Here is a 21,294-nt window from a genome sequence, read left to right as displayed (position 1 = left end):
TTGCATGTGTGTATATTCCATTAACGCAATCAAAAGCAAATACCACATCGGCAACGGTGTGTGAGGCCCTTGAGAGGGTTGATTGGGACCCCATCGGGTCTCTCTCTGGAACAACAGGTCTTGAGTTCAACTCCTCATCGGCTAGATCTTTAAAGTCTCTTGGGATAGTTTCCTACGACGTTAAAACTCTCTTCTTCTTCTTCTTCTTCTTCTTCTTCTTCTTCTTCTTCTTCTTCTCTCTCTCTCTCTCTCTCTCTCGGAAATAAAAGGAACCATCTCTCGTGCTAAATAGCATACATTCAAGCAAGGAAAGAAGTAAAGATTTGTGGAAATGTAAAGTATAGATCTTCACCGTTTTAATTCCGCTACACATCACATTGGTATCAAAGCTTTGCGATTTTGCACTAATCCACGAATCTTTGAATTTTTTTCCTCTCTAGTGTTTAAGTGTGTGTTGTAGCGTTTCGCCCAAGGACACTTCTCTCACTCATGGAACTGCAAGACCTGCGATTCCAAGTAGGAACCTGCACCTTGAGCGTAGGAAATGCAAACTTTGTGTACCGAGGGTTACAATTGTGTTGCGCCTGCGTGAGGGTAGCTGACTTGGTGTGTGCTCGACCTCCTCGACATAAAGAATTCCTAGCATGGATATTTGCAGTCATAAATTCTTCAATATCACAAATCACATCATTGAAGACGTGCATTGGAAACATGTGTTAATTGCGAGTATCAGGATTTGTTAGCAGCCTATGACAACAAAGGAAGGCGCCATCCACATCAGCCTATTAGCTTTGGAGTCTTAGCATTGTTTGCACAACTCTCTCCCATCTATTGTCACGTGACACATCCAACCCTATGTGTCCGTGGACAAGCTACAGCATGATCAGGGTTCAATCAGTCCAGTCAAGTCTAGATTAGAAGTGATCTGACACTTTTGTGAGTCTATTCGTAGACCGTGCATGCCCAGTCACTTGGTGTAGATGCATATCCTCTGGTTGCACATAGCATGATCATCAGAATCCATTAGAATCAGTTAGGGGTATTTTCCAGTGCATTTAGCCTATTTTCCCTATTTTTGACATTTTTCACTTATTATTTTTAAGTGACTTTCCAACAAAAGTAGGTAGGGCAATTTTGCTAAGTTTGTATATAAGCAAACCCAAGTTAGCACTAATTGGCAGAAGAGGCAGCAGGAGCTTCCCGCTTAACAGGCACCTTCTCAGCAGGAACCCCCATCAGCACCCCCAGCGTTTGTGTTTCCCTCGTCGCCAACCCCTTCAAGCTAGAGTTTTCTGTGGCCTCATCATTACCTCCACAGCCTGGCGTTTCCAGCCATTCCAAGGATAGCCATCAAGTCCCAGCAGCCAGCATTTTCACTAACGCTAGGAGGCAGCCAGCGTTTTTGGCATTTTCAGCCCTAGCGATCAACCTCAGGATCAGCGTTTTCTTCAGCAGAGGAACAGTGTTTTCAGCCTTCTAGGACGACAGCAGATTTAGCCCTAGTTGGATGCAGAAGAACCCCAATTTTCAGCCCACAAAAACGCAGCGAAAACAGTCATTTTCAGCCATCGAAACAGCCCCGAAATTCAGCAGATAGAAGACCACAGATTTCAGCCCTAAAGTCGTCGTCGTCATCAGCATAGTCCCAAGTTGCATCAGTCCATTGCATCCGCATTGTACCACTTTGTGCAACAATAAGTAGACCACTCTCGCCGACGAGAGTAGGGCCCTCAGAGGAGGGTTTACAACGTCTCTGGTGTCGTATCTCTCTTCTCTCTCTATCTCTCAGTCTCATACACTTGCACGCACAGTGTCCATTCACTTTGTTGTGATCATAGCACTTTCCATTAAGAACGGAAGGCTCTACCTTCCATAAGAACAAAAGGAACCTTGAGCACAGTTCGGAGCACTCATCTTGAGCAAAGCGCAAACAATCATTCCGCTGCACCTAACATCTACTTGGAGAATTCCATCATTCTGGAAGAGGCGTTGCATCATCATTGATCTGTACACATCTTTGGCAGCACATCGGGTCCACACCATCCACATCTTCTTAGCAATCGGTGGCCATCAATCCGGAGCCAAAGGGTTTCAATCCAAGGCAATCACCGTGGGATTTCGCAAGCATCGTCAGCCTACATTCACAACCACATCCGTTGCAGAGACGAGGATTTATCTAGAGCTTTCAGGCGATCTAGTCGAAGTCCCAATAGGAGCCCTCATCTTTGAAGAGTTATTTGGCGATATAATGAGACATCATACAGAGGACTTGCCATGGTTCATGGGCATTCCAAAAGACATATCCATCTTCATCTCCCATTCGGCGATGCTCTCGCTAGTCTTCCCGCATAGGGGAAGCGTAGGCTGGCAGGTAAAATTCTGAGCATCGGCGTTTGTGTAACAGACTTGGACACCCCAAGTCGAGAATCTGGCACGACACACGAGAGAATCACTTAAAACCACTTCACAAAACTTAACCACAATTCAATAAAGTGGACACGGCCTTGCGTTGTTCCGTGCCCAAAGGTATTGGCCCCAAAGTTTGGCGCCCCTTTCGATATTTCTTTATGATTAATCACTGCAAAGTACAACTCCCAAGTGACCTCTGCTCTCAGACTCTGCATCTAGATGCTCTACAAAGTGAGACCCCAAGGGCTCTTTTAAACAGTACAAAGGATGCCAAAAGCAATGTCACATGCACATCTAACCCTATGTGCATGTGGACAAGCTATCCCAATTCTAGGGTTCAAGTTAGCCTAGGAAGTGTTCTGGCACCCTTGTGAGCATGTGCGCAGGTCGTGCATGTCTAGGAACTTTGAATAGTTGCATACCCTCTGATTACACATAGCATGATCATTAGCACGACATTCAGTACCCATCAGAAGCATTTTCCAGAGCATAGAACCCTTTTTTGTCAAAGATACATTTTTCACTTAATTATTAATAAGTGACAAACTTTTGTTGGAAAAGTAGATAGGGCAAATTGCTAAAGAACTATAAAAGAAAACCATTGGGCACTCAGTAGAAGTAGAAGAAGCAGAGACACAAGGAGACACACACCCAACAGGCAGGCAGCACCTCAATAGGAGCCCTAGTAGCGTTTTCTCAAGAAGAAGAAGATCAGCATTTTCAGTCTCTACCACCAGCGTTTTTGCATTTCAGTCCTAGTCCGGTGAAGCAGTTGCAGATTCAGACTGCAACACCACCATAGCAGTAGATCCCCAGTAGAGCATCTAGGGTTTTCAGTTTTCAGCCTTGAAGTCGTCGTCGTCGACACCGTCATAGTCTCCATCATCGTCATCGACATTGTCATCATCAAGTCCACAACATCTAGACCATTATACCAGATTTGTGCAATCTATAGCATAGACCTCTCTCGCCATAGAGAGGGGTGTCACAAATTGCTGACGTATCAAAGCCCTGAAGAAGGGAGCCGACTTGCAGATGCCGGCCGAGGGGCCTAAACCCTAAGAAGAACAAGTAACAGAAGAAGAAGTCCTACCAACTTATGGGGACCCCGTCCGATGGGGCCCCAAGTGACATAAAGGATTAAACTAAAGCGAGACCCACACACATACGAAAAGCTGACAGATTTTCGAAAATTACGCTGGTTGATGACGTGGTAGGCTGTACGGATTTCCGTGTTTTGCACTGACCGATGACGTGGCAGGCTGTACTAATTTATGTGATTGTTGGCAGCTTTTTGGCATTGCTTTTGGACCTGGAGCTTTTGAGTTTGAAGGCTTTTCATGTAAACTGCTTTTCATAGGCCAAGGGCCTTTAAATATGTGCTAAGGGCTCATTCTCTGGCATGCTTCCTAGAGAAGGTGCAGAGTCTGGAGTACCGGCTTGTACTGTGTTGATGCAATATAAAGAAATACCGAAAGGGGCGCCAAGGTTTGGGGCCAATACTCTCCGGGGTGGAATTCCGCCACTCCATGTCGAGTGTCGTCTCTCTCTCTCTCAGTTCAATTGTTAATGAAGTGCTAAAAGTCTGTTCAGTCTGTTCTTTTCTATTGGCACGTGGTGCCCGTCTTGTGACAAGGGAGGCCCTTACAGAAGGGTTTGAGAACCATCTGGTCTTCTCTCTCTCTCTCTCTCTCTCTCTCTCTCTCTCTCTCTCTCTCTCTCTCTCAGCACTCTCATTCACAGTTGCATTCACTTTGTTTGTGATCATTGCACTCTCTCTCTAAGAAGAACGGAAGGCTCTCCCTTCTGTAAGTAAAAAGGAACCCTTGAGCACAGTTCGGAGCACTCATCCATAGCACTATCAACATTCACTTCCATTGCACCTTACAAGCAGAGCCCCATAAGCAATCGGTTCAAAAAGCTTCAAGTTCCAAAAGCATTTGGTCGAAAAACTGGCGCCAAAAGCTGGCAACGCAAATCACGGAACGTCTGTAGAGCTGCCATGTTGCTAATTGGACTATTTCCTTATTTTTAATGATTAATCTCTTTTTTAGGATATTTTATTGTGTGCACTAGGAACTGTTAACAGATTGTAGCTACAGGAACTGCCATCAAGAACGGACAACTCTGATGTGTCATTTGATGGGTGACGGTAAACATCACGGAGGAGTTTCCGTAAGTTCGGTGGAAAGGGCCGGGTTACGAGTGCCCCTGATGCGTCACATGATGGGTGACGGGTGCATCAGTAAGGGGGCATCCCGTAGGCTAAGGAGGAAATCCGAACTGAGTAAGAAAATACGCGTAAGAACGCAAGCACAAGAATAAAGATGGGTTCAATGAAGCTTTTTACGAAAAGCAGGAACATTCGCGGGAGGGCAGATGTTTTCCCGCGAGGAGTCTGTGTCTGCATTGCATCTGTGTCGTGTCCTGCACCCGGGGACGCCTGGAACGTGTCCGTGTAGCATTGTTTTCATTAACTATGTGAGTTTTTAAAGTTTGAACAGGTTCACACTTTATTTTATTAAAGTGGCCGGTCACTTTTAAGTGACCAGGCCTTTATTAATAAAATAAAGCAAGTCCCTCAAAAAAAAGACAGCGCTAAAAAGCTACGCAGGGGGGGGGGGGTCTGAATTTGCGATCTTTCTCTCTCCTCTCTCTAGGAGCGCCAGGCTCTGCTTTTTGGGCCTCTATTCCCGCCGGGTGCCACGGCTTATAAAAGAACAGCCAGCGTTCAGTTTCTCAGCAAGCCGGAAGCAGCAGAAAGCACTAGCGCTGGGATTCTGGAGCAAAGACTGGCGACGGAAACTGCAAGTGTTCGCGTGATGACTGAGTACGGAGGTCGATTCTCCGAGCAAGGAGCGACAGGTATAAGGTGTTGATACGCATTGAGAATTGTTGCTCTGTGTGGTTTGTTTTGCAGGAATCTCCCGTCTTACGGGAAGGCCCTTCACGGGAAGTACAGCTTCGCGCCTAAGTCCCTCACGGGAAAGTACGGCTTCGCGCCTAAGTCCCTTACGGGAAGGAACGGCCTTGTGCCTAAGCCCTTTACGGGAAAGCACGACCTTCGGGTCTAAGGTTACAGAACGGAGGGGTTTCCTCCGGTTCTCGTGCTTATATAAGAATTCTCCCTGAATAAAAGAATACTCTTAACGGGGGGGGACCAGCCCATCTTCTGCTCCCCAATACTGTGTCGATCTTCTCCCTTCTCTCCCTTTTGCAAAGTATTATAATTTTCAGATTTCTAAGTGCTCGTGTACGCTCCCGTTTTGTGACATGCCACATTGACGCTTCCTATGCGATTTCTTCTTTTTGGCCTATTTTTAATAGTCTTGTGTCCCTTGGGCCCCGTCGGAAAGGGACCCATGAGTTGGAGCAACTTATAAGGTCATTTTCCATTTGCTAGGGTCTTGCCACATCACCACTTGGTGGCATACCCCCTTGTTGAAAGAATTGTAATCGCCCTTGATTACAACCTGCAAAATCCGATATAAGCCATTAACCAGTTCAGTAGACACCGACTAAGTAACGACGTGCAAGATGACACAAATCTAGCACTTGCACAAAGACGACAGTCACTGCACATTCACATCACATTTAAATAATATCACATAAAATCCATCCAGATCTAGGACCATGATTCCTGGCAACGTGTTTAGCAATCGCATCTAGATCCACACCGGACCTCACTGATATCGGATTAACTACTTATTGCGATCATGTCCATAGACTCTCAATACCAAAATACTGCGGTCATTTCGTCTTCCAATCCTGCACTCAAACACAATCACATGAGTGAGTACTCAAAAATCATATTCATTTCCGAGAATTCCGGTTTACAAATCACACACTTAGTTCGTACTGAACACTCTGTTTCAATCATTCAGTCTAGTCATCTTTTCCCTGTGTAGCAATCTCATCTCTTGGGAACTCTTGATGAGCTTAGCACACTATCCAATCACCTATTCATCGTCAGTCGTCATCATCATTCAAAATTCATGATTCTTATCTTGAATCGTGATCGGGTTCATTCTTGACCCGTCATTGCTCCCAATTGCTTTCATTTGCAAATTCCTCACCATCTCATCCTCGATTTCACCTGCAAAACAAGCAAAATTTCAAGGAGATGGCTCACCTCGTTGCAAATAAGTGGATGTCCAGCTCCATGCTTCCCAATGCTTGCACATGTGAGTTCCTCGCTCCCATCACCTGTTATCTGTACACAAATAACAAGATCTTCCATAAAACATTAATTTCACACATGCTGAAATTTTTTGCAAAAACCCTAACTTTCCAAAGTTTTTGGATATAAAATCTGTTCGCGTCAATGCGTAGAGCTTGATGAGAGGATCAACTTTGCCTTCTGTCACTAATCCGAATTCTCAACCGTCGAATAGGTTTTTATGGGTCTTTGCAACACAGAATAGCATTAAAAAAAAACAAACTCCTTTTTCTCTCGCAAGCGGTCTTGATTTCCTTGTGGCTTATGCCCTGTAAGACAGAGCAATGAAGACGGGAGCGTGCCCGATGCACAACGAAGTAAGGGTGAGAGTGGCTAATAAGTCGAGGGTTGGGACACGAAGATTATTTAATAAAAATTTGTGTGAAATCCCTTAGCGTCGTCTTGCTCTATCTGCTCTTTTTTGGTAGGACCGGTGCGCTTTCAAAAAAGCACACACCTGAACCTTTGATACCACTGTAACAGACTTGACACCCCAAGTCGAGAATCTGGCATGACACACAAGAGAACTGTTTAAAAACACGTCATAAAACTTAATCACAATTCAATAGAGTCGACACGGCCCGGCGTTGTTTCGTGCCCAAAGGTATTGGCCCTAAAGTCTTGCGCCCCTTTTGGAATTTCTTTATCATTAATCACTTCAAAGTACAACTTCCAAGGGAACTCTGCTCTCAGACTCTACGTCCAGATTCTCTGCAAAGTGAGGCCCCAAGGGTTCTTTTAAACAGTACAAGGGATGCCAAAAGCAAAGCCCCAAAAGCAATCAGTTCAAAAGCTTCAAGTTCCAAAAGCATCTGGTCCAAAAATTGGTGCCAAAAGCTGGCAGCACCAATCGCGGTCCATATAGCTGCCACGTCAGCACTTCCTGTGCGATTTCTTTTTTGTGGCCTATTTTTATTAGTCATGTCCCTTGGGCCCCGTCAGAAAAGGGACCCATAAGTTGGAACAACTTATAAGGTCATTTTCATCTGCTAGGGTCATGCCACGTCATCGCTATGTGACAGTTTTCATATCCAGCCAATCGCTCTACACGCATCCATCCGGTTTGTGTAACAGACTTGGACACTCCAAGTCAAGAATCAATCACGACGGCACCAAATAACCACTTCAAAACAGTTCACAATTCACAATAGATTTGCACTGGCCCGGCGGAGTTCCGTGCCTGGAGATATTGGCCCCAAAGACTAGCGCCCCTTTCGGTATTTCTTTATGTAGTAATCAATGTTCAAAGTACAAGAGAGCGGTTAGGGTTTCACTCTCAGACTCTGCGTCCAGATGCTCTGCAGAGTGAGCCCTAAACCGTTTATATAAAGATTACAAGGGATACCCAAAGGCAAAGCCCCAAAAGCTTCATATCAAAAAGCCTAAAAGCAAAGACTCCTTTTTCTCTTTATCAAACTCACTTGAGTTTTTAAAAATAAAGCAAACTCTTTCTCTCTCTTCTCAAATTGCGTAGGAAAAGCAATTGACGCAAAAGCAACTGTCAGCGCAATTTTTGGATTTTCAGCCTACTGCTAGGGTTAGGGTTTAGGACAGTTTTTAGGGTTAGGGTTAGGGTATAGGATAGTTTTTAGGGTTAGGGTTAGGGATAGGGTTAGGATTAGGGTTAGGGTTTCTGGCAGATTTTAGGGTTTGCAAGTTTTAGGGTTAGGGTTTGCAGAATTAGGGTTTTCAGCAGCTCGGCTCCCGACACACGTCATCACTTTGTGACATACCCCCCTCTTGAAAGCATTGTAATCGCCCTCGATTACGCCTGCAAAACAGACAGAGGCCATAAACCGTCTTAGCAGACACTGACTGTTAGTACCTACGTACTAGGAACACACATCTAGCACATGTACCAATCGACAGTCACATCAAACGACATCACAGGACATCACTAGGCATCCAGGACATCACATGACATTCAACATTCATTCGGATCTTAGACCATGATTTATCGGCAATGTAGCTAGCAATCGCATCTAGATCCAATCGAGACCTCATCGATGTCCAATTGACTAACCCCTATTGCAACCATGTCTATTCGAGATCAATCAGACCAAAATGTTGCAGTCATTTCGTCTATCAGTTCCTGCACTTAAAAGAAGTCAAGAACAAATCAGTATCATAATCAGGAATTCCATTTCATAAAGTCATTCAGCAAAATACTGTCAATTGTCAGTATACTTGAAGCTCAAAGAGACATCAGTGACTTTAATATCAAAAATCAAGGCATCTGTTGACAAAGGAGCGGAGTAACTCTCCTCTTGTGTATCCCACTACACCAGATCTCCGGCCAAGCTGAATTCTGGGTTCCATTTGGAGTAGACTATGCTAAACCAAAAGCATTGAGGTAAAGTTTCACAATTTGAGGAGTATCTGCCAGGTCCCCCTCCTCCATCCACTTCGCATCCAATGCACGATAGTTCTTGAACTTAACCAAGAACCGCCTTCGGACTTTACCTTTCTTCGTATCCTTCTGAGCCAAAATCTGTTCAAGAACAAAGATCTCCTCGTTTTCTTCCACTTTGGGTTGCTCATCAGGCTCCCCATCGTTAGGCACATCAGGCTCCCCATCGTTAGGCACATCACCCTTAAAAAGTTTCAAGAGACCCACATGGAATGCATTGTGAATCCTCCAAGTATCTGGCAGTTTCAATCGGAAGGAGACATTATTTATCTTTTCAGTAATCTGGAAAGGTCCGTAGTATCGCATACTAAGCTTTGGAAAAAGCCTGTCCTTTCCCTTTTTCTTTCTTAGGCGTGCCTTCTCAAAACGTAAGAGCACCCTATCATCCTCCTTCAATTTCAAGTCGCAACGATGGCGATCCGCTGCCTTTTTCTATCGTTCTTGAGACTTCTGCAAAGCCTCTCAAACCTTAGCAAAAGCCATATCTAAGTCTCGTGTATATTCATCCGCTTCCAAAAATCTTATATTTCGTGCTTAGGAAGGGTCGAACCTTCGCAGCACCTTCAACAATCTCAAATGGCACCTTCCCCGTCGAAGAGTGTATCGTGTTATTGTAGGCAAATTCCACCAAAGGTAGATACTTTTCCCATTGAGTCTTCTGATCCGAGATATACGACTTCAATAAATCTAGAACCACTGAATTGGCAATCTTAGATTGCCCGACAACAGTCTGCGGGTGGAACGATGATGAGAACTCCAACCGCGTGCCAATGTTCTCCCAAATTGCCTTCCAAAACAAAGTCGTAAATCTGGGGTCTCTGTCGGAGACGATCGTCTCAGGCATGCCATGTAATCTGAAGATCTGAGCCACAAACAGTCTCGCTAAGTGATCCGGCTTGACTGTTTTCTTCACTAGAATGAAATGAGCGTGTTTGCTAAATCTGTTAATAACAGTCCAGATACCATCGTGACCACTCTGTATTCTCGGGAGATCAAAAATGAAATCCATTGAAATACTTTCCCAGGGGCGGGTGGGTATGGGTAAAGGCTGTAACAATCCCTGTGCTTTATGCCTGTCAAACTTTACCTTCTGGCATACTAAGCAACTACGCACAACCTCTTCCACATCCTTTTTGAGTCTCGGCCAAAAGAAATATCTCTCTACCCCTTTCATGGTGGTAGCAATGCCGCGGTGACCCGTAAAAGGTGGACAGTGACATTCAGTCATAACCTTTTCCTTCAACGGCTGTGTAACGCACAACATGGTTTTTCTCATCAAGTAGCCATCGCGAATGGAATATCCCGCTACTGTCTCCCCATCCCATATCCGTGTGAAAACGTATGCAAAATCTGTATCTGTGGCATACTGGTCGACCATATCTTCGAAGTTCCTATGATGTATCGCGGAAATAGCCAGAGCCAACGGCTTCCGAGACAAAGCATCTGCCACCACATTCTTCTACCCCTCCACATGGACAATCTGGAAGTGAAACTGTGACAGATGTTCGCCCACCGCATCTGCTTTTCCAAAAGCTGCTTTTGTGACAAGAAGTAGTGCAAACTCTGATGGTCTGTAAAGACAGTAAAATCCGCTCCGAGTAGGTAATGCTGCCACTGAGTAAGAGCATGGATAACCGCCAAAAGCTCTTTCTCATAAATCTGTGCTGTCATCTCCGGCCTTGAGAACAATCGGCTCTCGTAAGCAATGACATGGCCTTCTTGCATTAAGGCCGCACCCAGACTACGACCACAAGCATTACAATATACTTCAAATGACTTCTGCAAGTCCGGCAAAGTCAAAACTGGCCCCATAGTCAGTTTCTCTTTCAATGTCTGAAAGGCAGTCACCTCTGTGGGTCCCCCATGAGAAAGGGACTCCTTTCTGTGTCAAGATATGCAAAGGGGAAGCAACCTCTGCAAACTTTCGAATGAACCACCTATAGTACAAACACAGTCCCAAGAAGCTTCTAACTTCATGGACATTCTTCAAATCGGGCCAATCACGTATAGTCTCTATCTTGGCAGGATCGATTTGCACTCCTGCTGCTGAGGCAATGTGTCCCAAAAAGTGTATCTCTGGTAGGAAAAAAAAATCACTTTTCTTTGCATTAATCACTAACTTGTGATCTCGTAATGCTTGAAAGACCTGAAGCAGATGATCTCTGTATTCTGCCTCATTCTTGAAGAAAACAATGATATCGTCAAAGAAAGTGCCAACAAATAGCCTGTACTCTCGAAGAAACCTGTCCATCATCCGGGTATATGTCACAGGAGCATTGGTTAAGCCAAAAGGCATCACCAAAAACTCATGTCACGTGACACATCCCAACCCTATGTGTCCGTGGACAAGCTACACCATAGCAGGGCTCCCGTCAGTCAAGTCAAGTTTAGATTAGCAGTGATCTGGCACTTTTGTGAGTCTATTCGTAGACCGTGCATGCCCAGTCACTTAGCATAGATGCATATCCTCCGGTTGCACACAGCATGATCATCGGAATTCCCATCAGAATCCGTTAGCATCAGTTAGGGAAATTTTCCAATGCATTTAGCCTATTTTCCTATTTTTGGTTATTTTCACTTATTATTTTTAAGTGACTTTCCAACAAAAGTAGGTAGGGCAATTTTGCTAAGTTAATATATAAGCAAACCCAAGTTAGCACTTTCTGGCAGAAGAGGCAGCAGGAGCACCTTGCTCAACAGGCAACTTCTCAGCAAGACCAACCCCCGCGACTACTTTGGCGTTTTCTCCACAGAAGACCTAGCGCTTTTACATCAGATCAGCCTTGGCGATTTGTGCACAGCAGATCAGCCCCGGCATCATCACGACACAGCAGATCAGCCTAGCGTTTTTGCATTTGCAGAACCCCGGCGACAGAAGGACCAATTTCAGCCCCTAGCGTTTTTGGATTTCAGCAGCAAATTAAGACCGGCATCATTCACCTAAAGTGTAGCAGATTCAGCCCGTACAGACCATCAGTTTTCAGCCCTAAGAAACCTCATTTTTCAGCCAAGAAAAAGCAGCCAAAACAGTCATTTTTAGCCACCGAAACAGTCCCGAAATTCAGCGATTAGAAGATCTCAGATTTCAGCCATCTTCGTCATCATCGTCGTCGTCGTCGTATCGTCGTCGTCGTCGGCATAGACCAAGTTGCATAGTCAATTGCATACGCATTGTAAACCTTTGTGCAATCAAAGTAGACCACTCTCGCCGACGAGAGTGGGGCCTTCGGAGGAGGGTTTTACAACCTCTCGGGTGTCGTACCTCTTCTCTCTCCTTTTCTCAGTCTCATTCACTTGCACGCACAATATCCACTCACTTTGTTCGTGACCACAGCACTCTACAAGACGAAAAGCTCTCTCTTTCCCTAAGAACTAAAAAGGAACCTTGAGAAATAAAGATCACTAATCTTGAGAAAATACAACATTCATTCCGCTGCACCTAACAACTCAAATAACCCAAAAGTCGTCCGAAAAGTTGTCTTGTAGACATCTCCCGGCGCGATTCTGATCTGATGATATCCACTCTTCAAATCAATCCTGCTAAAGCACGAGGATCCCTGTAATCTGTCGAGTATATCATCGATCCTAGGAATCGGAAATCTGTTCTTGATGGTGATTTTGTTGAGAGCTCTATAATCGATACACATTCTCCAAGATCCGTCTTTCTTCAAAACCAACAACACTGGAGAGCAATACGGTGAAGTACTAGGCTGGACGAGACCTTTTTCCAAGAGGTCTTTCACTTGGTTCATAATCTCTTCATTCTGTGCTCGGCTCACATGGTAAGGTGGCCGGTTCGGTAGTGTGCTTCCAAGTATCAGATCAATGGTATGATCTTCAAGCCCTCGAAAAAGCAATCGGCATGAGTGTTGAGAAAAATCTTGGCATTCTTTTGTTCAGGTCAAAACATATTCAACCTTTATCCATCGTTCACTTCTCTCCCAAAAGAATGAGTAAAGAAACTGAAGTTCATCAAGTACAATCTTTGAGCCCTTCATTTGTCAGTCGCTTTCTCGGCCCGGTAGTCAACCACGGCGTAGTTCTTGTGGTACCAAGGGATTCCGAGTAGAACGTCACTCGCGTGCCCTGAACACCCCTGTCCTTGCAAACGAAGTTTGCCAATGCTCGATGTAATGGCAACATCCCGTCCGGGTGCCAATCGAACTACGTCTGCCTGTGGCCTCAACCTGTCGAGCGTAATTCCAAATCGAGCCGCTAATTCCAAGTGAAAAGAAGTTGGCCTTGGCTCCTTCAAAAGAGCTTCCTGATCCTTTACTTTGCCCTAAAAGCGGCAAAGTTTGTACTTTCATTCATTTGATTCGGTTCAGGTCCCACGCCATGTGGTACTAGTTCTGCTTTTTATCTGCCTTTTCTGCCACATCTCTCAGCTGCTTTAGAACTTTTTGGCCTTTCTTCATCTTGTTCATTCGATGCCTTGTTAGGGCACTTCTAGGAGATATGTCCATGTTCCCCGCATCAAAAGCACTTCCCCTCCCTAATGAAGCGAGCTCTCTCCTCAGGAGTAAGCTTAGATCGTGCATCCTTCTTTTCTGAGTTGCTCTTTCTCTTTCTACTTTCATTCGCTGAAGTCTGTTTGGCTCGTTGTGTCATGACCTCGTCGGTGGAGTAGGTAAGACTGCCAGAGTGAATGGCAAAGCCGCGTTTCGCATGACTCATAAACTCCTGAATAGAAGCTGACTTCTGTTCCAAGCAGTGATCTCGGATCTCTATAGGTAGACCCAAGGTAAACCGCTCAATCTGTTCTCTGAACGAGATCTTCTTGAATGAAGAGGCAGGTAGAAAAGAGCTCACAGTAAGCATCCACTGTATCTCTCTTGGTCATCTGAAGATGGTTCCAAGCAGCTCGTATATCGCGTTCATATTCTTGCGTCAACCAAGAAGAAATAAAAAGCTTCTTAAATTTCAGCCATTTAACTGGCGCAGTCTTGTTTAAAAGAAGCGTGGACCACCAAGTTCGAGCATATCCCGTAAAATAAGAGGCAGCTCTCCGAATCTTGGAGTGCTCTGAGTAGCGTCCTCCCGCGGAAGCAATGTCAAACTGCTGTATAAAAGACAAAGCCTTGGAAGCATCTTTGTATCCTGAAAAATTGTCAAATTTGATCGACTGTCCACCTTCCTTAAACTCTCGGACTTTCTTGCTTTTATCTTCCTGAAAGTCATACTGGTTGGCTTTATAAAAATTCTTGTTCGCATAAAATTTTTCGTCATCGGAGTCTGGACTGTCTGTAGACGAGTCCTCTGTAGGACTGTCACTCACTGGGCGAGATTTAGACTTCTTTGCCTTTTTCTTGCTCTTTCCGAAGCGTTGTTTCTTGCTTCGCTTTTTGCCTTTTCTGTCTTCTTTGCTCGAATCTGAAGAGCTAGAAGAACTGTCAGAAGAAGAAGAAGAACAACTGAGTACTTCTTCAAATCGAACACACTTCTTTTGTTTCTTTGCTTTGTCAAATGTCGACTGACGACCCAAATAACTTGGGAAGTCAGTGCCTTTCTTCTGCTTTTTGCCATGCTTTTTAGCTTTATTCTACGCGTCAAAAAGCTGAGTGATCCGTGCATCAACCACCTCTTCTAATTCCTTCTCTGAATATTGCTTGTGAGCAGAAGGTTTCTTGAGAGCGGGTTTCGGGGTGGTGGTGTGGTTTTGTGCCACTGCTCGTGCACTCCTTGAAAAGAAGTCTCACTCGTATATTTTGTCAATTTCGGGTCCTTCGCAAAACTGAGCATCATCTTTGTTGCATCACCGATCAATTGACGACGCTTCATCTCTCTTTGCTCCGCCTGAGTAGGCCGAGGCGGGCCATCCTCTCTGCCGAAATCTTCGTTGTGATCCCTGTCCGCATCTCCAGATGCAGAGGGAGTCGACTGATCCTTGTGTGAAGCCATAGGTGCCGCGGAAAAAAAAGTAGGGATCCGATTTCCCGTAGAAGAGAAATCGGCCGTGCTCTGATACCACTGTAACAGACTTGGACACCCAAGTAAAGAATCAATCACGACAACACCAAATAACCACTTCAAAACAGTTCACAGTTTACAATAGATTTGCACTGGCCCGGTGGAGTTCCGTGCCTGGAGATATTGGTCCCAAAGACCGGCGCCCCTTTCGGTATTTCATTATGTATTAATCAATGTTCAAAGTACAAGAGAGCGGTTAGGGTTTCACTCTCAGACTGCGTCCAGATGCTTTGCAAAGTGAGCCCTAAACCGTGTATATAAAGATTACAAGGGATACCCAAAAGCAGAGTCCCAAAAGCTTCAGATCAAAAAGCCTCAAAGCAAAGACTCCTTTTTCTCTTTATCAAACTCACTTGAGTTTTTAAAAATAAAGCAAACTCTTTCTCTCTCTTCTCAAATTACGTAGGAAAAGCAATTGACACAAAAGCAGCTACCAGTGCAATTTTTGAATTTTCAGCCTGCTGCTAGGGTTAGGGTTAGGATTAGGGTTTAGGACAGTTTTTAGGGTTAGGATTAGGGTTTCTGGCAAATTTTAGGGTTTGCAGGTTTTAGGGTTAGGGATTGCAGAATTAGGGTTTTCAATAGCTCGACTCCCGAGCAGGCACCTCATCACTTTGTGCCAGTTTGCACTTTGGTTCACACCGCCCGAGTTGGGGCAACGAAGGCCAGCCAATAACCACAAAGGGAATCGTTGATCCAGGAGAGGTAGTCCATTGGTTGTTAGTAGATGTATCATCACCATCCGTGTCTGCTAAACATTTCCACATCCCCGGAGGGAGTCTCTCTCAAAAGTAGCCGTGGAGGACATCATCTAGAAGACTATTCATTTGAGACCATCTTATGGCATGCATGGAGTTCGGTACCCGTACCTCACCTTAAGCAAAAGGGGATTTCACGTGCACATGGCTCTGTGTGTCACGTGGACATGTTTCATCGACTTCCAGAGACAAATTTCTAGTTAGGAGTGTCTAGAATCCTAGGAGGATTAGTACCAACAATTTTGTAAACCTATTCGCACGACCTACATGTCCAAACGAGTCCAATAGATTAGGTTTTCCAATTTTGGAACCCTCTTGCATAAATTGTTTGTACACGTGTTTTGATAGATGTTATTACACTCTGGTGGTCAGTTGGTATGACGAGCATGTAGGTCTAGGTTAGAGGAACATGTGGGTCCAGTTGGTTAGTCAAATGGGTCACAAATAAGTGAGTTATCATCAGAAAACTCCAACTCAGCCTAGTTTCTCCTTCATTTGACGAAGATTCCTATTTTGAAATTGGACATGTTGCTCGCCTCGCTTTTGGCATCCCTTTTTCTTGATCATGTTGTGCTCAAGAGGGGTCTTGTTAGCCTGTGCTACATGGATGCCTGTAGTGATATGGCTTCACAAGCAGCTGATGGGTTACTTGTATGCATGCATCAGCCCTTTCTTAGTTTGATTACTTGTCCACTCAATGGCCAATACATAGCTACATGTGGATTTACCTCGTTCATTGACCATCGTTACATCATCACATGCATGTAGTTCAGACCATCATGTTGTGAGGCTTTGACACTCTTCTCTTGCATATGGAATGGCTGCAGGAATCGAATAGAATATAGAGGTAGATTCATCGGAAAACTTCATACGAGTTAATGTTGGCCTTCCATGTTTGATGCACATGGCAGGCCTTAATGTAGTGCACAAAGGTATCACACCCAACCAAAGATCAGGCAAAGATCTTCTTCTTTTCTCTTTCCTTTCTGTTGTTCTGATAATAACCTCCAACCTTAAACTCAGCCATTATGGCCAATCATGGGAAGTTAAGCTAGCATCTAGCCACTTATTCTTTTGAGCTTCAAATAAAGTGATACTACCCACTGGGTTGCTCTGCGCTCATGGAGAGTTGGGCCGCACATGAGCTGTCATTTTAGGCTGTAACAAGAGCTTCCTTCATTCAATGGCCAATCCAAGAGGGCCAGATAGAGCAAGCGAAACAGTAGAGTTGAATCAATGTTCTCTCTCTCTCTCTCTCTCTCTCTCTCTCTCTCTCAGTGCGTTCTTACGTGCTCAAAATTCCGACAGAGTGCTGCATTATGCGAGAGCAACTTGAGAGCGCTGGAGGGGTCCCTATGGTTGGGGCACAGGCTTTCTTTCTCCTCAGCAATGTCAGCATCCATGCTGGCGGCGCCCGCCGCCATCTCTGGTGGCGCCGTATACCGAACCTCTTGCATTTGATTGTCGCAGTATCATGTCACGTGGTACGTAGAAATGGAAGAACTTTTAGAACAAGAGTGTAAGGCTAGGGTGTAAGGCCGGTGTCACACTCTGGCAGGCTCAACGGGAGCCGTCTATCTCGACGTAATGATGCTAGTGTCACACTCGGACGGGCTCAAGCCTCAAGGTAACAAGGCTGGCGTCTATTTTCTGTGGAGAATTTACTGGAAAGTAGGTCTCAGGTCATGTCAGAGGGGGGCTCAACAACTTGGCAAACCTAGCAATGCCATGGTGAACTATAATTGTATAAGCGGGAGGTCCCCAAAGAGTTGGTCTAAAAGTAAGGCTTTGGCTTCTCAACCTACGGGTTGTGAGTTACAATCCCCTCTTGGGTCTTCTCTAGAGGGACACTTTGTGCTCACTTGGTGTTCATGTTGCTAGGGCTCTTGCCCTTGAACACTCGAGTGCATCCTCCTCTTGAGGTGGGTTATTTGAGGAGGAGGTTCCTAGCTGGTTGCTACAAGTTCTCTCCACTATTCTGAGCACGTGGTGCTCAATTAGGTGTCCATGGTGATGCCTACGTGTGGCCCGATGGTTGGCGGCGCTTGCTCGACCATGTTTTATGGGGCTAATATTTGGAAAGGGATAAACACCTGTTGTAAAAAAAAAGGACGTTGGTGTACGAGGGTTGCTTCCTTGCTCAGCCTTCGGCTATGTCCTGGAGGTCTCCCCTCTCCCTCTCAAACTCTCAAATGCTCTCTCTCTCTCTCTCTCTCTCTCTCTCTCTCTCTCTCTCTCTCTCTCTCTCTCTCTCTCTCTCTTTCGTCCAAAAAACTGCAAGCATTCAATGGCATACCCAAAACTTTTCACCCAACCATTTATTCTCTTTGAGAACCCTCTAGCCCTATTCACACCCGGTCGATTCTCACTTGGAGCAACCCTTGAGTTGGCATGGCTGATCCCTTTCTAGAGATCTTCTCGGCCAACCCGATCGGCCCTCTTAATTATGTACATTATCGTCGTCTAACATTCGTTCCCCCTTCAACAAGATCATTGTACTCAATAAGCAATGTAAGGAAGTGTTGACGAATGAGTCCTCTCGCTCCCAACTCAGAGCAGTTAGTGGAAGGCCTTCCAGACAACTAGAAATTCTTGGAGGATAAAGTTTCTCAACCATTTCTCTCTCATATCTAGTATCTTGTCTGGATTATATTTATAGTCTCCTAACTCCTCTAAAAGAATAGTTCCACCAATTACGTTATCATCTTTAGAAATAAGTATTTTCAATTTACTAACGTGTAACACTGGATGAACTCAACAATGTGAAGATAACCCCAGTCGATGGGCCATGTCACTAAGCTCTTTAATAATCTTCTAAGGACCATAATACCTTGGAAAAAACTTGTGAAACTTTCTTGTCGACGAGGAAGTAGACTTTGAAGGAATTTGGAAAAAATCTCTTTCTCCTCCTTCAAAGGCCCGAAAAGATCTCACATAACTTTTAGCCCTATCCACTGCTTGTTGAATTCGGTTCTTGGCTAAAGTTAGCATGTCTTGCATCTTGGTAAGAAAACTTACCACAGCAGAGCAAGTAGCCTGAGGACCTAAAAGCCTAGGATCATACCATAATTCATTCCAAATGGTGTAAATCACAAAGCTGATGTGGATGACTATTTTAAGAAAATTACATCTGGAAGATATGCATCCCAATTTGTTTGTCTATTAAACACATAGACTCTTAGATTTCCAAAAATTTTATTCACCCTTTCAGTCTAGCAATTTGTCTCAGGGTAATCACCAATACTCGTTTGTAAACTGACATTCAACTTAGCAAACACTTGCCGCCAAAAATGTCATGTGAACTTTTGATCCCTATCAAAAATTATGGATTAAGGTACCCATGAAGCCTAGAAACATTTTGAATAAACAATTGGCGACTTGAGCTACCAGAGTCTCTACGGTAGGAATAAAGTGAGCCATCTTGCTCAAATGATGAACTTCTACCAAAATATAGTCCTTGGCTCTTTGAGTTCTTAGTAGTGCCACTTTATAATCCATAAAAATACTTTGCCGCTTATATTTTGGAACGTATAAAGGATGTAATAGGTCAGCCACCTTAACTCCTTCTGCTTCATTAACTTGATACTAAAAACATTATGTGACATACTTATGGACGTTTCACTTGAGATAAGGCCACCATAATGTCTGATGTACTGACTATAAAGTCTTATCTATGTTAGGATGGGCCGCAGAAGGGCTATCATGGCAGGTCATGTAAAAAATTTTCTCTTAATTCCCATGTATAAGAAACATATATCTTCCTTTTTTAGTTAATAAATTCATTCCCTGTTGAGAAATTCAAAAACGGACTTGGTTGAGAGCTACTAAACGAATTATATGGAGCTACATGATCAAGAGTAATAAATACTAGATCTATCCTAAACTTTATTGATTTCCAATAAGGGTCCTCTTGGTCTACTTCTTATTTCTTGAAGCAAAGTACTCTCTAGTACAATAAAACTCATATTATGCATAATGCGTGATAATGCATTGACGACGACAATATCCTTGCCCTTTTTGTACAAAGTTTCCATGTGAAATTATGTCATCGTGTCGATCGATCTAGCGTGAAGGCCTCTCAAATTTTGAGTATAGAAATAATTCAAGGTGTGATGATATGTGTAAACTTTAAACCCTCCGTGCCATAAAGATTATGGGCCAGATCTTGAGTGCATGAACAATAGGATACAAAATCTAGCTCATACACATGCCACTTCAACTATGGATATGAAAACTTCTTGCTAGCAAAAGCCATTGGTCTTCCATCTTGACTTAGTACCACAACAATTATGATATCACTTGCATCTGTATGTAGATCGAATGGTTTTTTGGATCTACAACTTTAATCATATGGACTAAAGTGACAGTTTACTTCAACTGTTCAAAAATTTCTTGTTGCCTACTAAGCCATTCAAAAGAAACTTTATCTTGCAACAAATCAGTCACAGAAGCTGCTATGAATGAATTGAGTTCAATAAACTTACAATAAAACCCTAGAGACCAAGAAAAGATCTCAAAGCTATCATGTTTCGTGGGATGGGCCACACCAAATTTACTTTCCCTCGATAGAATGATATGGCCCAAGTACTCAATCTCGACCACACATAGAACAATCTTATCCACATTAGCTTACAAACTAGTTTCTCTTAAAGCTTGAAAGATGGCATATAAATGTGGTTCATGGTCTTGCAAATTTCTAATATAAGCAAGGACATCATCAATGAGATCCACCACAAAACGACCATAAATGGCCTCAACTCATCATTTATTAGCATTTTAAAAGTTGTTGGAGCATTAGTAGGACCAAAAGGCATCACTAAATATTCATAATGACCACTAATAGTTGTCTTATATACATCTTATTTTCTTACCCTAATTTGATGATAGCCACTCTCTATATCTATTTTATTAAAGATATTGCCTCCATATATGGCATCTAAGAGATCATTTTTTCTAGGCATAGTATATCCATGCTTTATAGCAATCTTATTTAAGGCCATGCCATTGACACACATTGTGAATAATCCATCTTTCTTTTTCACAAGCAAAACTGATGAAGCAAATGGAGAAAACCAGGTCAGATCAAACCCTTCTCCAATTACTTATTGATCCTTTCTAGACTCCTCCCTAGGGTTTAGGTTACAAAGCACATATTGAAAGCATACCAATACATCTAAACACAAATTATGACAATGTCTCAGGCTCATCCAATATGGTGCTTTGTTGGCTAGAGATTCTCCTAGCACAAGCTTGATCTTGTGCTTCATAGTCCTATGCAGAGGCAAACTAGAAGGCAAGCCAGATTTAAACACATCACAAAATGCTCATATCTTGTCAACAAGAGCTTGAGAAGAAGTTATCCTACCTCCACTTTGTGTAGTTTCAACCTTAAGAGGCACACTAGAAATATTTGAAATGTAACAGAGATAAATCTACTTAAACTCTATCTTGAGTAACTATGTGGCTTTGAGTAGATTCATTTGTGAAAAGTTCATCTTCCTATGAATCGGCACACGCTTACCATCACC

At 43.8% G+C, this 21,294-nt stretch overlaps 1 protein-coding gene across 7 annotated transcripts in view; it reads right to left on the bottom strand.

The window, feature by feature from the left end:
• Positions 1 to 17,319, bottom strand: part of LOC147453202 (uncharacterized) — a 94,191-nt gene extending 76,872 nt beyond the window's left edge. The window contains exons 1-2 of one of the 7 annotated variants that reach the window (XM_086519108.1): positions 17,056 to 17,319; positions 6,542 to 6,622 (exon numbers count right to left, since the gene is read on the bottom strand). In XM_086519108.1, the coding sequence (XP_086375234.1) occupies positions 6,542 to 6,622; positions 17,056 to 17,223 (249 nt within the window). In that variant the 5' untranslated portion in view covers positions 17,224 to 17,319. The remainder of the gene's footprint in view (positions 1 to 6,541; positions 6,623 to 17,055) is intronic. The other 6 variants (XM_086519105.1, XM_086519107.1, XM_086519109.1 and 3 more) reach the window with 6 other exon arrangements.
• Positions 17,320 to 21,294: the final 3,975 nt, after the last annotated feature.

Source organism: Adiantum capillus-veneris, chromosome 8, assembly GCF_014529385.1.
Source record: "Adiantum capillus-veneris isolate H3 chromosome 8, ASM1452938v2, whole genome shotgun sequence".
Taxonomy (NCBI): Eukaryota; Viridiplantae; Streptophyta; class Polypodiopsida; order Polypodiales; family Pteridaceae; genus Adiantum; species Adiantum capillus-veneris.
This window is presented reverse-complemented; position numbering and strand designations above follow the sequence as displayed.